Source organism: Hemiscyllium ocellatum, chromosome 28 (assembly GCF_020745735.1).
Source record: "Hemiscyllium ocellatum isolate sHemOce1 chromosome 28, sHemOce1.pat.X.cur, whole genome shotgun sequence".
NCBI classification, from domain to species: domain Eukaryota; kingdom Metazoa; phylum Chordata; class Chondrichthyes; order Orectolobiformes; family Hemiscylliidae; genus Hemiscyllium; species Hemiscyllium ocellatum.
This window is the reverse complement of record NC_083428.1, coordinates 6,631,339-6,646,178: the sequence shown is the minus strand read 5'-3', so window position 1 is coordinate 6,646,178 and position 14,840 is coordinate 6,631,339. Positions and strand designations below refer to the sequence as shown.

The following is a 14,840-nucleotide window of genomic DNA, read 5'->3' as shown; positions in this document are numbered from 1 at the left end:
GTGTGAAAATTGTTGTCCCTCACGTCCTTTTTAAATCTTTTGCCTCTCACCTGAAGAATATGCCCCTTCCTTTCGAACCTCCCTGACCTCGGATAAAGGCCCTTATCATCCCACCCAGACACACTCCTTTAAGTTGAGGGGTAATAGATGTAGGACAGATGTCAGATGTAGTTTCTTTACTCAGAGAGTAGTAGGGACATGGAATGCACTGTCTGCAACAGTAGTAGGTCTGCCAACTTTAAGGGCATTTAAATGGCCTTTGGATAGACATATGGATGAAAATGGAATAGTGTGGGATAGATGGGCTACAGATTGGTTCCACAGGTCAGCAAAACATCAAGGGCCAAAGGGCCTGTAATGAGGTGTAATTGGCTGTATTCGCTATCTGACAGAAGGCAGACAGTTGGGATAAAAGATTCTTTTTCAGAATGGCAGCTGGTAACAAGCGGTGTCCAAAAGGGTCCAGTGTTGGGGCCCAGGTTGTTCACTTTATATATTAATGATCTGGATGAAGGGACTGGGAGCATTCTGGCAAAGTTTGCTGATGATGTGAAGTTAGGTGGACAGGCAGGTAGTACTGAGGAGGTGGGGAGGCTGCAGAAGGATCTAGACAGTTTAGGAGAGTGGTCCAGGAAATGGCTGATGAAATTCAACTTCAGCAAGTGCAAGTGCACTTTGGGAAAAAAACACAGGCGTGGACTATTTTTTAAATGGTGAGAAAATTCATAAAGCCAAGTACAAAGGGATCTGGGAGTCCTAGTCCAGGATTCTCTAAAGGTTGATTTGTAGGTTGAGTCAGTGATTAAGAAAGGAAAGGTAATGTTGTCATTTAGCTCAAGAGGGTTGGAATACAAAAGCAGCGGTGTGCTACAGAGACTTTTTTTAAAGCTCTAGTTAGGCCCCATTTAGAATATTGTGTCTATTCTTGGCCCCCACACCTCAGGAAGGACATACTGCCAGTGGAGTGTGTCCAGCAGAGATTCACATGGATGATCCCTGGAATGGTAGGCCTAACATATGATTGGCTGAGGATCCTGGAATTGTATTCATTAGAGTTTAGAAGGTTGAGTGGAGTTCTAATAGAAACTTAAAAGATAATGCATGGCTTAGAAAGGGTGGATGCTGGGAAGTTGTTTCTGTTAGGCGGGGAGTCTAGAACCCATGGGCACAGCCTTAAAATTCGAGGGGGTCAATTTAGAATGGAAATGAGGAGACGTTTCTTCAGCCAGAGAGCGGTGGGCCTGTGGAATTCATTGCCACGGAGCGCAGTACGGGCTGGGACATTAAATGTTTTCAAGGTAGAGATTGATAAATTCTTGATCTTGCAACGAATTAAGGGATGGGAGAGAGTGCGGGTAAGTGGCATTGAAATGCCTATGAACCATGATTGAATGGCAGGGTGGACGTGATGGGCTGAATGGCCTGACTTACACTCCTATTTCTTATGGTAATGTTCTATGTTCTATTCTATCCCTGTAACCCTGCATTTCTCTTGGCTAACCCCAACCTATCCCTGGGCACTATGGGTAATTTAGCATGGCCAATCCACCCTGATCTGCACATCTTTACACTGTGGGAGGAATCCAGAACACCCAGAGATCCCTGACACCTCGGTTGTTTAGTGAGTTTTGTCAGACGGGAGGCGGAATATGGATGAGGAAGCTCCAATGGGGCATTTAACTGGTCACACTCCAAGCTGGAATCATGTCTCGATAACACCCGTGAAAACCAGAAACGATGGAACGAGTTGCTGCTGATGTTGAGCTAAGCCTTGCTGGATCTCTCACTCATTACAGCGTTGCTCATGTCACTCTGCCCTCTGTAAGACTCTGCTCAATATCTCCGAGTATAAAATTGTATTGAAATTGATACAGAGATGCAAGCCTTTGCAAAGAGAAGTTGGCATCCTTATCTGGACCCTGCAATGTTACAATATCAACAGAATGGCTCTCACCACTGCCCTGTGTTACCTGCAGTTGGCGCTCTAACAGAGTTTCACCTTCCAACGTCCCTGTAATGGGTCACAGGGTTTCAGTCTAAAGGAATTATACAGCCTCCCACTTTAACCCCTCACCCCGTCCTCCACGCCTCCCCCACTCTACCCCAAAAGCCCCCATACCGCCCCCACCTCATTACTGCCCAACCGCAAACCCCACCTCCTCCCCTCCCTTCCCCCCCCCCGAGGCAAGGCCCATTCTGCCCATTGACAGTTTCTGTGTCCAGGGAAGATGTAGATTTGCATGTTAGCTTCAAGGCAAGCTGTGAATTATGTTAAATCTGTGCATTCCGCCCTCTCTCAACACGCGCACGCCATTTTTTTGGTGTCACCCAAGTCCTGCACACTCGGAGGGAGAACCGGTGGCTATGAAAATGTAAGAAGTGTACAAGGAAAGCACAGGAGAAGAAAAGGCAGCCCTCATCTGCCTCCTTCTGGCAATTGCAGTCTGATGTTGCAGCTCGATATATCGTGGGTGCTTATATTGCAGTGAACTGTGGTGAGGAGCTTTCAGTCAGCTCCCCACTGCATTCCGAAGGTGATGCGTGGGCCTGAGGCAGTTCAGAAAGCGAGACAGAGAGGCGAGGCTGGGGGTTTCCTGAGGAATCGGCTTGTTCTGGGGTTTCAGTGCCACTGTGTGACCCCTGCTCCCTCAGGTTGCTCAGGCAGGGTGGATTACTTCCCAGTGAGGGCACCCTCATCACCGGAGGGAGTCTCGCATTGCTTCGATTTTCCTCAGCAACTCCACAAATGTCGGTCTTTGAGCAGGATGATTGTTCCAGCAATTCAGCATCAGGTTGTACATCTGCAGAAGATATTTGAGCGAGAAACAGAAATAAAGGTCATGATTTAATAATAAAACCCAGCACCTTGTGGCACGAGCTGATCTGCCTTATATTAATAGAGAAACATCAAAACTAGGAGCAGGTGGCACAGTAGCTCAGTGGTTAGCACTGCTGCCTCACAGCGCCATGGTCTTGGGTTCAATTCCAGCCTCAGGTGCCTGTCTGTGTGAAGTTTACACATTCTCCCTGTGTCTATGCGGGCTTCCTCCCACACTCCAAAGATGTGCAGGTCAGGTAAATTAGCCATGCTAAATTAACCATAGTGTTAAGGTTAGCTGCATTTGTCAGGGGTAAATGTAGGAGGGTGGGTCATTCTTTGGGGGGTTGGTGTAGACTTGTTGGGCTGAAGGGCCTGTTTCCACACTGTAGGGATTCAAGCCAGCTACACCATTCAATATGATCATGACCGACCCTGTTCATGACAAATTCCAAATTTCTCACGATGCCTTTAGATTTCTGTCTCTTCCTTAATTCCTAGCCCCCGCAACCCCCTGTCGGACAGAATTCCACAGGGTCACTAACCTCTGAGTGAAGAGATCTTCCCTCAGCTGAATCCTAAATGCTCTGTCACATGAGGCCTGGGACACAAACAGGCAGGAAAGGGGCTGAAACACCCAGAGGTTCACACTGAGCCAGTCAATAATTAAAGAGGTTTATGAAATCATGAGGGGCATGGTTAGGATAAATAGTCTTTTCCCTGGGGTGGGGGAGTTCAGAACTAGAGGGTGTAGAGAGGGGAAAGATATAAAAGGAACCCAAGGGGTAACCTTTTCACCCAGAGGGTGCATGTATGGAATGAGCTGCCAGACGAAGTGGTGGAGGCTGGTACAATTACAATATTTAAAAGGCATCTGGATGGGTTTATGAATAGGAAGGGTTTGGAGGGATTTGGGCTGGGTGCTGGCAGGTGGCTAGATTAGATTAGGATATCTGGTCGTTATGAACAAGTTGGACAGAAGGGTCTATTTCCGTGCTGTACATCTCTATGACTCTATGTGTCACAGTTTCAGGCCATTCGGTCCATGGTGCCTGTGCTGGCTCTTTGTAAGTGCTGTCCACTTTCTCTATAGCCTTTTTCCTGTTTATAATGTTTTGAATATTTCTATGGAATCTGCTTTAGTCATTGTTTCCAGCAACACATTACACATCACAACAATACGCTGTTTTAGCTGTTCTCAACTGGATTCAAATTAAAGAGCCACAATTCTTTCCAAACGTGACAATAAAACTCATTCAATTCAATTCAATTCAATGAAACAAAACCCCAGGCTCCTGGGTGGGACCCACCAGCCAGCAGTGATGTTTTTGTCACTGGTCACCTCTGTTCCCCGAGTTAGAAATCAACTTCCAGGGAAGTTAAAAGACTGGAATGAGAGCATTTGTTGGTGAATCCATGGACATTGGCCAGTTCCTACTTAAACTTTACCACAGTTAGCAATTTTCTTTCTTGTCCATGAGCTGATTGTTTTCCATTCTAGACTTTTTGGCAGAAATTGGTGAAATGATGATATTGGATCAGCTAAATTAAAGACCAACATGACTGTTCTTATTGATCCAAGAACGAAGGCAGTGATTGGTTGAGATGTAGGGATCTATAGCTTTGAACGTTGATCTTTGTTGATCTCAACCGATTGGCACAATAGACCTTTGAATCCCTGGCTTACAGAGTGGAAGTCTGCTATTGATTGTTATCGAGTCCCTCCCTTTCAATCTGGGGAAATACAGTGGCAGCTAAAATCTAAATTGAATCATCATAGCATGTGACTTAAGATCTGTCTAAATTAATGTCAAAATAGTTCTAAGCTCTCTGGAATATTCCATGCAATTCTGGTCTCCTTCCTATTAGAAAGCTGTTGTGAAACTTGAAAGAGTTCAGAAAAGATTACAAGGATGTTGCCAGGGATGGAGGATTTGAGGGGGAGGGCGAACAGGCTGGGGCTGTTTACCCTGGAGCATCGGAGGCTGAGGGGGTGACCTTATAGAGGTTTATAAAATCATGAGGGGCATGGATAGGGTAAATAGACAAAGTCTTTTCCCCAGAACTAGAGGGCATAGGTTTAGGGTGAGAGGGGAAAGATATAAAACAGACCTAAGGGGCGACTTTTTCATGCAGAGGGTGGTACGGGTATGGGATGAGCTGCCAGAGGAAGTGGTGGAGGCTGGTACAATTGCAACGTTTAAAAAGCATCTGGATGAGTATATGAATAGGAAGGGTTTAGAGGGATATGGGCCGGGTGCTGGCAGGTGGGACTAGATTGGATTGGGATATTTGGTCGGCATGGACCGAAGGGTCTGTTTCCGTGCTGTACATCTCGATGACTCTATGTCAAATTATGCCTTTCCAATTAAAATTGTTGTGGCTTTATTCACTCATTGGATGTGGGCACCACTGACTGAGGCAGAATTTATTGCCAATCCCTAATAGTCCAGGGGGCATTTAAGAGTCAACTCTATAGCTGTGGATCTGGAGTTACATGTAGGTCAAACCAGGTAAGGACAGACAATCTCCTTTCCTCAAAGGCATTAGTGAATCAGATTAGTTTCCAAGAGATGTTGGATGAGGGAAACAAGCTAGTGAGAAAGCATCCATGATAGTTCGTTGTCAGGGTTAGAGGACTGGCTAACTCATAGAAGACAAAGAATTGGGATAAAGGGAGCATTTTCAGGATGGCAACCTCTAACTAATGTAGTGCCACAGGGATCAGTGCTGGGGCCACAGTTATTTACAATATCTGTTAGTGTTTAGGATGAAGGATGTGAATGTTGCCTGGTTTAATTACCGGCCTGAGATTCCATCTAACAAACAAAAACAGAAATTGCTGGAGAAACTCAGCAGGTTTGAGAGCAACTGTTGAGAGAGGAACAGAATTAGTGTTTTGCATCCGGTGATACTTCCTCAAAACTAATGCAACTCACTAGCTGCAGAGACAAAGAAACAGCCAATCCGTAGGCCAGGAGCAATGCTTACCTCCCTGGGACAGTCCTGAGGGATGGGCAATCGTTTACTTTTCAGAACTTCCAGCATTTGCAAGACAATCTGACCCTGTTTATCTGAACCAATCATACGTAGAAATTCCTTTAAAAGAAAGTCAACAGTTAGGAACATTAATTTCACCAAACTGTCCTCCCCTTGTTTCCACAAAGAAATAGGTGTGTCATCTGTTGAAAATTGCATTTCATTTTAATTTCATAGAATCCCTTCAGTGTGTAAACAGGCCCTTAGGCCCAGCAATTCCACACTGACCCTCCAAAGAGTATCCTACCCAAACTCATTCTTCTACATTTACCCCTGACTAATGCACCTAACCTAAACATCCCTGAACACTCTGGGCAATTTAGAATGGTCAATCCACCTAAACTGCACATTTTTGAATTGTGGGAGGAAACCCACACAAACAGAGGGAGAATGTGCAAACTCAGCACGGGCAGTCAGCCAAGGTTAGAACTGACCTCAGGTCCTTGGTGCTGTGAGGTAACAGTGCTAGCCACTGAGCTACTGTGACACAATTTGCTCACAGAATGTGTGTGGCCCTGGCTAGGTCAGTGTTTATTGCCCAGCCTTATTTGCCCAGGGGGCAGTTTGGAGTCTGAGGTTCTGGAATACTAGTCCCGTGACACTGTCACTACATCATTGCCTCTCCTCCTTGACCTCACTGGAATCAGAGAGGTGTATCAGAACTGAAAGAGGCCATTCAGCCCATCATGTCTGCACCATCTCCTCAAATAAACATCATGATTCAGTGCCCTTTTCCCGTCGTTTCCCCATAACCTTACCTATTAGTTCTGTTTAAATATTTAATCTCACACTGTCTTGAATGCCTTGATTTAAGTTGCCCTCCAGCTAACCCCCATTGTTTTGTGAAAAAGTTCTTCTCACATCACAATTCCTTCTCTTGCAAATCACTTTAAATCTGTGCCCTTTCATTCTTAATCCTTTTGTGGGTGACAACAGCTTCTCTCTGTCTTCTCTACCCAGATCTGTCATGATTTTGAAAGCTTTTATTAAATTTCCTGTTATGTGAAAACAGTCCATACTTCATCAATGTATCTTCACATATAACTAGAGTGTAAAAAGTGAGGTCTGCAGATGCTGGAGATCAGAGCTGAAAATGTGTTGCTGGTTAAAGCACAGCAGGTTAGGCAGCATCCAAGGAACAGGAAATTTGACGTTTCGGGCCAGATTCCTGATGAAGGGCTCTGGCCCGAAACGTCGAATTTCCTGTTCCTTGGATGCTGCCTAACCTGCTGTGCTTTAACCAGTAACACATTTTCAGCATATAACTAGAGTGTCACAACCCTAGAATTAGTTTCATTAATCTCTCCTGCAGTCTCTCCAATGTATTCACATCTTCCCCTATTGTGGTACCCTGTACTGTACAGAATACTCCAGCTGAGAACTCTTGTCTTATCTAAGTTCAACATCACCTCCCTGTTGCTATACCATGCTCTACCATACAGATATGTACCAGCAGAGGGAGTCTGCTTGGAAGAAGAAATAAAGCTTCCAAGTTTAACAGACTGTGCAGTCTTTGGATGAATATAAACCGTTTGTATCACAACACCTCCAAACAATTACACCCATTCCTCCTCCTTGCACTAAATCAATGCATCAAAATTGACTGCCATTGCATTGCAATTAAACTTATTCTTTCCCAGGACTTTAAAACCTGCAAATTAGATCTCCAATTTGAAGATTCTTAAATGCCAAACTTGGCATTGCTGAGCCATTAGTTCATTTCCTTTCCTTTGTCTTAGGTCTTGCAGTTGTCTAATGGCTGTTTTTTCCTCCGTGTGGGAAACAGTCAATGTGATTTCCCCAGAATTGACCAAATAATGCCGAGAGGCTGGTGCTTTATGGTCCAGTTGTGGTTACCATTTGTAGACCGCCCCATCAGCTCAGTGAGAGCTGTTGTTTCAAAAATGGATGAGTCCTCTCTCCAACATTTTCAAAGTCTAATTAAAAATTGATTTTCTTGTATTGTTTTGTATTGTAATATTTAAAAATCTATTTTTCAATAAAATATATTTTTTAAAAATTGTTTTTCCCTCTTCAAAGGGTTCACCTCCTCTCCCCTTAAAGTATGGAGAACAATACTCCAGATGATCTCTTACTCATATCTTATACAGGGTCAGCAAAACTGCCCTCCACCATACACACATGTACCAGCAGAGGGAGTCTTCAAGGAAGGATGAATGAAGGATCCAGGTAACAGGATTCTTAAATCTGCCTGGAGCACTGGCACTGTTTTCTGCCATCAGGAGGTCACATCCAGGCAAGCAAGATGGTCTCTTCTTGCTCTGGATGTGGGCTGGGGCTGTTTTCCCTGGAGCGTTGGAGGCTGAGGGGTGACCTTATAGAGGTTTACAAAATTATGAGGGGCATGGATAGGATGAATAGACAAAGTCTTTTCCATGGGGCCAGGGAGTCCAGACCTAGAGGGCATAGGTTTAGGGTGAGTAGGAAAGATATAAAACAGACCTAAGGGGCAAGTTTTTCACACAAAGGGTGGTACGTGTATGGAATGAGCTGCCAGAGGAAGTGGTGGAGGCTGGTACAATTGCAACATTTAAGAGGCATTTGGATGGGTATATGAATAGGAAGGGTTTGGAGGGATATGGGCCAGGTGCTGGCAGCTGGGACTAGTTTGGGTTGGGATATCTGGTCAGCATGGACGGGTTGGACCAAAGGGTCTGTTTTCTGTGCTGTACATCTCTATGACTCTTTGACTCTGTGAGTCGATAGTTTATCTGGAGAGTGCCCAGTCAATTGGCACTCAGTGACCCTTAATTAATTTGGCCAACTTGCACCATGCATGAGCTAGTAGCCTCAATACCCCACCTGTGGGACTAGGTTAATTTGGCATAGCTGGTCAGCATGGAAGAGTTGGACTGAAGGGTCTGTTTCTGTGCTGCACAGCCTATGACTCTATCCTAGTTCTGGAAGACCCAGCAGGGGGCTCAAAATCCAACTCCTTACCTATGGGCAATTCTGCCACAGCAATTTTTTCCTGTTATCACACTTTGGTGTGAACATTTTCCATCGTAAATTCCCAAGTCAAACAATATGGGAGAATCTGTAAAATTGTCACACTGTAATTGTACCCTCCCATCAGTGGTGGTGCTGTAGCTCCACAGTTCTGTGACTCCCAGCTTGTTTCTCTCTCCTGCTGAGAAACCTTATGTTTCAAGTGTTTTTCTGGTTCCCAAATTACTTTTTATTTTAAGAATGAACAATAATAATAAAATCAATGTGTCACAGGGTAAAAAAATATATTAGTCAAAAAGAAAGCAATATTTTAAAATAGGGAATGAATCAACTCTGACTACTGTACATTCTGATTCAGTTATTTCCTGTCTAAACCTGTCACCTAAATAATTTGCTTGATTTGAGTTTCATCTACACAACACAGTTTTTGCAGCTTTCAATGAATCGTCTGATACTATATCATAACATCACACTCCCCACAAAAATCACTTGTTAAAAAAAGTAGGCAGATTTTCTAATGATATTTCAACTCTCCACAAACTAAATGCAACCTTCCTTGTCATTTCATTTCATGTTGGCCATTGTTTGTTGGATCTTTGTCTCAAACTCCAAATCTTACACTTCTTGGAAACCAGACTTGATGTCAGTCTCTCACAGGCTCTCAAAACGTTCTGACACCCAGAAGATGGGCTGAAGGGCCTTTTTCCTTGCTGTAAAAATTCCATGACTTCATCCCTAATGTACAAACATGGAGCGAATGATGACCTTGTGTCATTGTGTTGGTGGTTCAGTGGTAGAACATTTGTCTGACCCACTGGATTGCCTGGTTTTGATTTTTAGCCAAAGCAAGGCAGTCTCATCTCTCTGTTAGAGCCCTTCTGTAGCACAGTGGTAGTGCCCCTACCTCTAGATACGAAGGCCTGAATTCAAGTCTCAACAGCTCCAGAGGTGTGTAATAATCCCTAAGCAGGTAGATTAGAAACAAAAAATGCAGAGATAAAAAAAGACTTGTCTTTGGTTTGGAGGGAGAGACAGAATAGGTCTTTGGGCTTTTAGTATTTTGAGGTCTGGTCCAAGATTTATTTAACACACAGAAAGTCAAGGGCTACCTCGAGAAGTTTGAGAATCCAACCCGGACAGCCTTGCCTCAGTGCTTCCTCCTCAACATTTACACCTACCATCGGTGGACTCCTGCTTCGATCACTATACGTGAACAATTCGTAAAGAACAACACCAAAGCTCCACACATCTGACTCTCTGGAAAACTTGCTGTCCGTCAGAGATTCAACAGCGTACCTAAACACAAAGACAATCTCCTTCAAATAATACATTCGAGACATTCCAAACAGTATCATGAAAGAAACTTCTCCAGTGTTTACTTTTCAAAAGTAATTTGTGGAAGTCAGCATCGTCCAGTATTTATTTCCCATCCCTGTCCGTGTTCTTGGGTAGAGAGAAAGTGAGGACTGCAGGCGCTGAAGATCAGAGTCGAGAAGTGTGCTGCTGGAAAAGCACAGCCGGTCGGGCAGCATCTGAGGAGCAGGAGAGTCAACATTTTGGGCAGAAGCTCTTCATCAGGAATGTGTCCTGATGCCGCCTGGCCTGCTGGGCTTTTCCAGCGCCACATTTTCAATCCTGTTCTTGGGAAGATTGTGGTGAGGGTGAGGCCACTGAGGAGCTAGATGGCTCATTTCAGTACGGCTGGTGCAGGTGCAGCTCAGAGCAGGTAAAGAGGAGGTAAGGAGATTAGGAAGCAGATTTCCTTCATAAAGGACATTCCTTAATGAATTTTTATAATAACTTAGTACTTCAGTGCATTGCACAACGTAATCTTGTCATTCTAGATTTATTCAATACATTGATTTAAAATCTCCAGCTGAGGATGATAGGATTTGAATTCATCTCTTGAGTATTAGTCTGGATTATAAACCCAGTAATAATTAACACTATGCTACGGTCTACAGTGCAGTGCACAGTCTCTGCATGGTAAACTGTAACCAATTGCATCGGTGATATGTTCTGTGTTTGATTACACAATAACTGATCAATGCTCACTGTGCTCAATTGGTTAAGTCTGGGTGATGACTCAGAGCTAGAGAAAATACAAAAGTGGCTGGAAATTGAGCTGTAAGCAAAAGTGTAGACACTTAGTGACAGCAGAGATATTTTAAAGCTCTTGCAAATAATCTAATACATGTGGTTTTATTCCCCACATTGTTCTGAGACAGATAAACTATGTAACAACTGGTGAATATACAGCAGTGTTGAGCTCCTGGACCGTTGTTACAGCCGTGCAGATTGGACAGTATTTGCAGGGGTGGATTACAGCACCCATTGCTACATGTTTACCTCATTACATGCATATACACTTCCCTCAGAGAGTTGGTAAATCTGTGATATTCACTGTCATGGAGTGGAGTGGATGGTGGGACATTGAATAACGAAAGAAATGGACAGATTTTTAATTAGAATGTGTTGTAGGGTTATGGAGAGGAGGCGGGCAGTAGAGTTGAGATCAAAATGAAATCAACCATGATTGTATTAAATCGAAGAGCAGGCCATATCTATATTGAGGGAGTGCCACACTGTCAGAGGCACTGTTTCCAGATGAGAAATCGAGACCCCAATTGTTCTCTCAGTTGTATGTAAACAAATCTCACAGCACTACTTAGCAAAGGGCAGGGGATTTCTATCCAGTGTCCTGGGCCAACCTTCATCTCCACCCATCAACATAATAACAGATGATGTGACCATTAAAACATAGATGTCCCTGGGAATTTGTTGAGTGCAAGTTAGCTGCTCCTTTTCTGACAACAGCGACTGCATTTTTAAAAGTGCCTCATTGGCTGTGAAGCTTTTTTGGGATGGTCATGAAAGCCGCTACATAAATGCAAACCTTCCTTTCGTAACACAGTGTACCCCAGGACAGCAGTACCTGACTGAACCTTATTATTCATGGAAACTATCTGCTGCTCTCACCAAAAGATCGGACTCTCTCCAGGCTCCAGGACCTTGTAATAATCTTTGTCACCCGGCAGGACCTTGGTCAACCCAAAGTCACCGATTTTTACACAGGTGTCGCTTTCTACCAGAATGTTCCGTGTCGCCAGGTCCCTGTGCACGTAACGTTTGGAGCCAAGGTAGTCCATTCCCTGTCAAAACGAAGGTGCAGTGTTGTCACTTGTTTGGCCTACTATTTCAAAAGCTGTGCTTAATTTGGTTAAGAGGAGCTGATGGCTACTGGTGCCCTTCATCCAGCTCACGTTCCTGGAGCCCAGGTTCAAATCCTGCCATGGCGTTTGGTATTTTCTTTTTTCAGAATCTATTCATAACCATGAAACTGATTGTCAGGAAAAACCCATCTGGTTCACTAATGTCTTTGAAGACAGGAAATCTGCCATCCTTACCTGGTCCGGCCTACATGTAACTTCAGACCCACACAATGTGGTTGACTGTCAACTGCCTTTGAAATGGCTTAGTTCAAGGCCAGGCAGGGACAGGGCAGGGCTAAAAAGGCTGACTAATCAGAGACACCAATGTCCCAAGAGTGAATTTAAAAAAACCTTAAACCCACCTCTGAAAACACTTGGGACCTCAACTGGAGTTGCCAACCCTCTAGATCTACCCTGGAGCAGGAATTAAGGACACTTTTTCCAGAATCTTATAGTGAGAAAACCCCAGAGTAAAGTGAATTTTAAAAATTGTGTTTTTAATGTAATATTCTTTGAATATTTTGGTTATTGATATTGGATATTGGGTGAGGTAATGGGTGGACCATGACAAGGGCATCACGATGATGTGTGTTGGATAATCGCTGGCAGACATGTGGGGGTGAGTGAACCTGGAGATAGGGTGATGGGGGCAGGGAGGTGTGGTGGTGGTCAGTTAATGCCATCTCTAGGAAAATACCCATCCAGATCCAGTGATCAATCCCTGTATACGAAACCCCCATAAATCCTCCCAAAAGAATCTAACGTCCCCCTGGAAGCAAAAGGTGCTTGTGCAGCCATTCATGAGGGAGAACATGTTCCTCCTTCAGGAGAGTTTGCTTTCAGTCCAGTGCATTGGTATAGCGCCTTTCATGAATGCAGCATGTCCCAAAGCATTTTGTAGCCAGTGAACAGCTTCTGAAATTGGGGGAGGCAATGGTCTGGTGGTATTATCGCTGGACTGCTAATCCAGAAACACAAGCACTGTTCCTGGGGCTCCCCATGGCTTATGGCACATGAATCCAATCAAAATCTGGAATTGTAAGTCTAACAATGGCCATGAATCCACTTTCGATTGTTGGAAAAACCCACCTGCTTTACTAATGTCCTTCAGGAAGGCCTGATGTGGAGGTGCCAGTGTTAGGTTAGGGAGGACAAAGTCAGAAGTCACATGACACCATGTTAGAGTCCAACAGGTTTATTCGAAATCACAAGCTTTCGGAGTGTTCCTCCTTCATCAGGTGAGGTCACCTGACAAAGGAGCAGCGCTCCGAAAGCTTGTGATTTCGAATGAACCTGTTGGACTCTAACCTGGTGTCATGTGGCTTCTGACTTCAGGGAAGGAAATCTGCCATCCTTACCTGGTCTGGCCTAAGGGCATTTAAATGGGCATTAGACATACATATGGATAATAATGGAATAATGTAGGTTAGATGGGTATCAGATTAATTTCACAGGTCGGCGCAACATCAATGGCCAAAGGGCCTGTACAGCACTTTGTACACGTGACTCCAGACCCAGAGCACTGTAGTTGACTCTGAAGTGTCCTCCGGGCAATTAGGGATGGGCAGTAAATGCTGGCCCAGCCGGTGATGCCCTCACCCAATGAAAACATTTAACAAAAAACATGGTGACTGCCATAATGTTGGAAATGTGGAGGCTCATTTGTGCACAGTAAGATCCCACAAAGTGGACCAGTATAAATGACCAGATATTCTAGTGAATACAGAATGAGTGACAGAGGTCGACTGGGGTGGGGTTAGGAATTTTCCCGTTCTACTTTGAAAAGTGAACACGGGTGCAATCTGGGATCAGGAAGCAAAGTGGGTCAGATCATGAAAGATTGGGATGAAAAGCCAAAATAACGGAATGAAACCTGACAATTAAATTCCTTAGAAATATAAGAGCAAGGTAAGTGAGCTGATGGCCAGTGTTGGGAGGCCATCTGACTTTCGTTCTCATGCCCTGCATGAAATGGTCAGCTCACCACAATGTATTTGGGAAGTGTGTTTTGATAATCAAACCTTTCTATCCCACAAGCCATCGCAAATATGTAAATACCCAATCACAGCAACAAGGAGATCAATTTCCCTGACTGACAACAACTCAGGACAAAAGCAATTCACAACCATGCAACTTAAGTTATACCCCTTTCAAGCCTTAAATGCATATACACATTCATAATTAATCCAGGCAAACGTTAGATAGTTTGACACATATTATGTGGACGAAATAGAGTGGGATCAAAGTTCTGAAGATGAAATTCCCAGACCAGAAGGGCACAGTCTTTTTAATTTTAACAATGATGGCACGTTGTTGTTGGTAGAGCAATTGTCATTGTATGATTCAGTAGCAGACTGGAGAAACATAAGTCTCTTCTTATATTAGAATGCTTTTTCTTAAGTTTATATTTTGTCTTTTCACTCACATGGAGAGCAAGTGAGAGAGCTGTTTACTGTTTGGTGGCTCTAGATGTTTCCACTGCACTGCCTTCACAGAGCTATAGCAAACTGTGTCCGGACCAATCCAAGGGCACTTATCAGGCAGCTTTTCCTCAGCATGAAGACTCCATGAGCTGCACAGTCTTAACAACCCAACTGAATCACTGCTCTAAAAGCAATATGGTCTAGTGTAGCTGCAAATTTACCACACAAGCTTTCAAGTTGCAAAACCCTTTTGGTTTTTAACCATGTACAATTCCCGATTTCCATAATCTCGAAAAGAAAAAAAAGTTTGGTCCCTTATAACAGTTATGTTCCCTTCTCAGTTAAGCTCAACAGCAGGGATGGCACAGTGACTCAGTG

The 14,840-nt window shown here is 44.0% G+C and overlaps 1 protein-coding gene across 1 annotated transcript in view; it reads right to left on the bottom strand.

Annotated features, from left to right (window-relative positions):
- Positions 1-2,184: 2,184 nt before the first annotated feature.
- LOC132829169 (tyrosine-protein kinase JAK2-like) overlaps positions 2,185-14,840 on the bottom strand; it is a 115,906-nt gene continuing 103,250 nt past the window's right edge. The window contains exons 21-24 of the mRNA XM_060846514.1: positions 11,807-11,979; positions 10,006-10,123; positions 5,810-5,917; positions 2,185-2,801 (exon numbers count right to left, since the gene is read on the bottom strand). Of these exons, the coding sequence (XP_060702497.1) occupies positions 2,697-2,801; positions 5,810-5,917; positions 10,006-10,123; positions 11,807-11,979 (504 nt within the window). The 3' untranslated portion in view covers positions 2,185-2,696. The remainder of the gene's footprint in view (positions 2,802-5,809; positions 5,918-10,005; positions 10,124-11,806; positions 11,980-14,840) is intronic.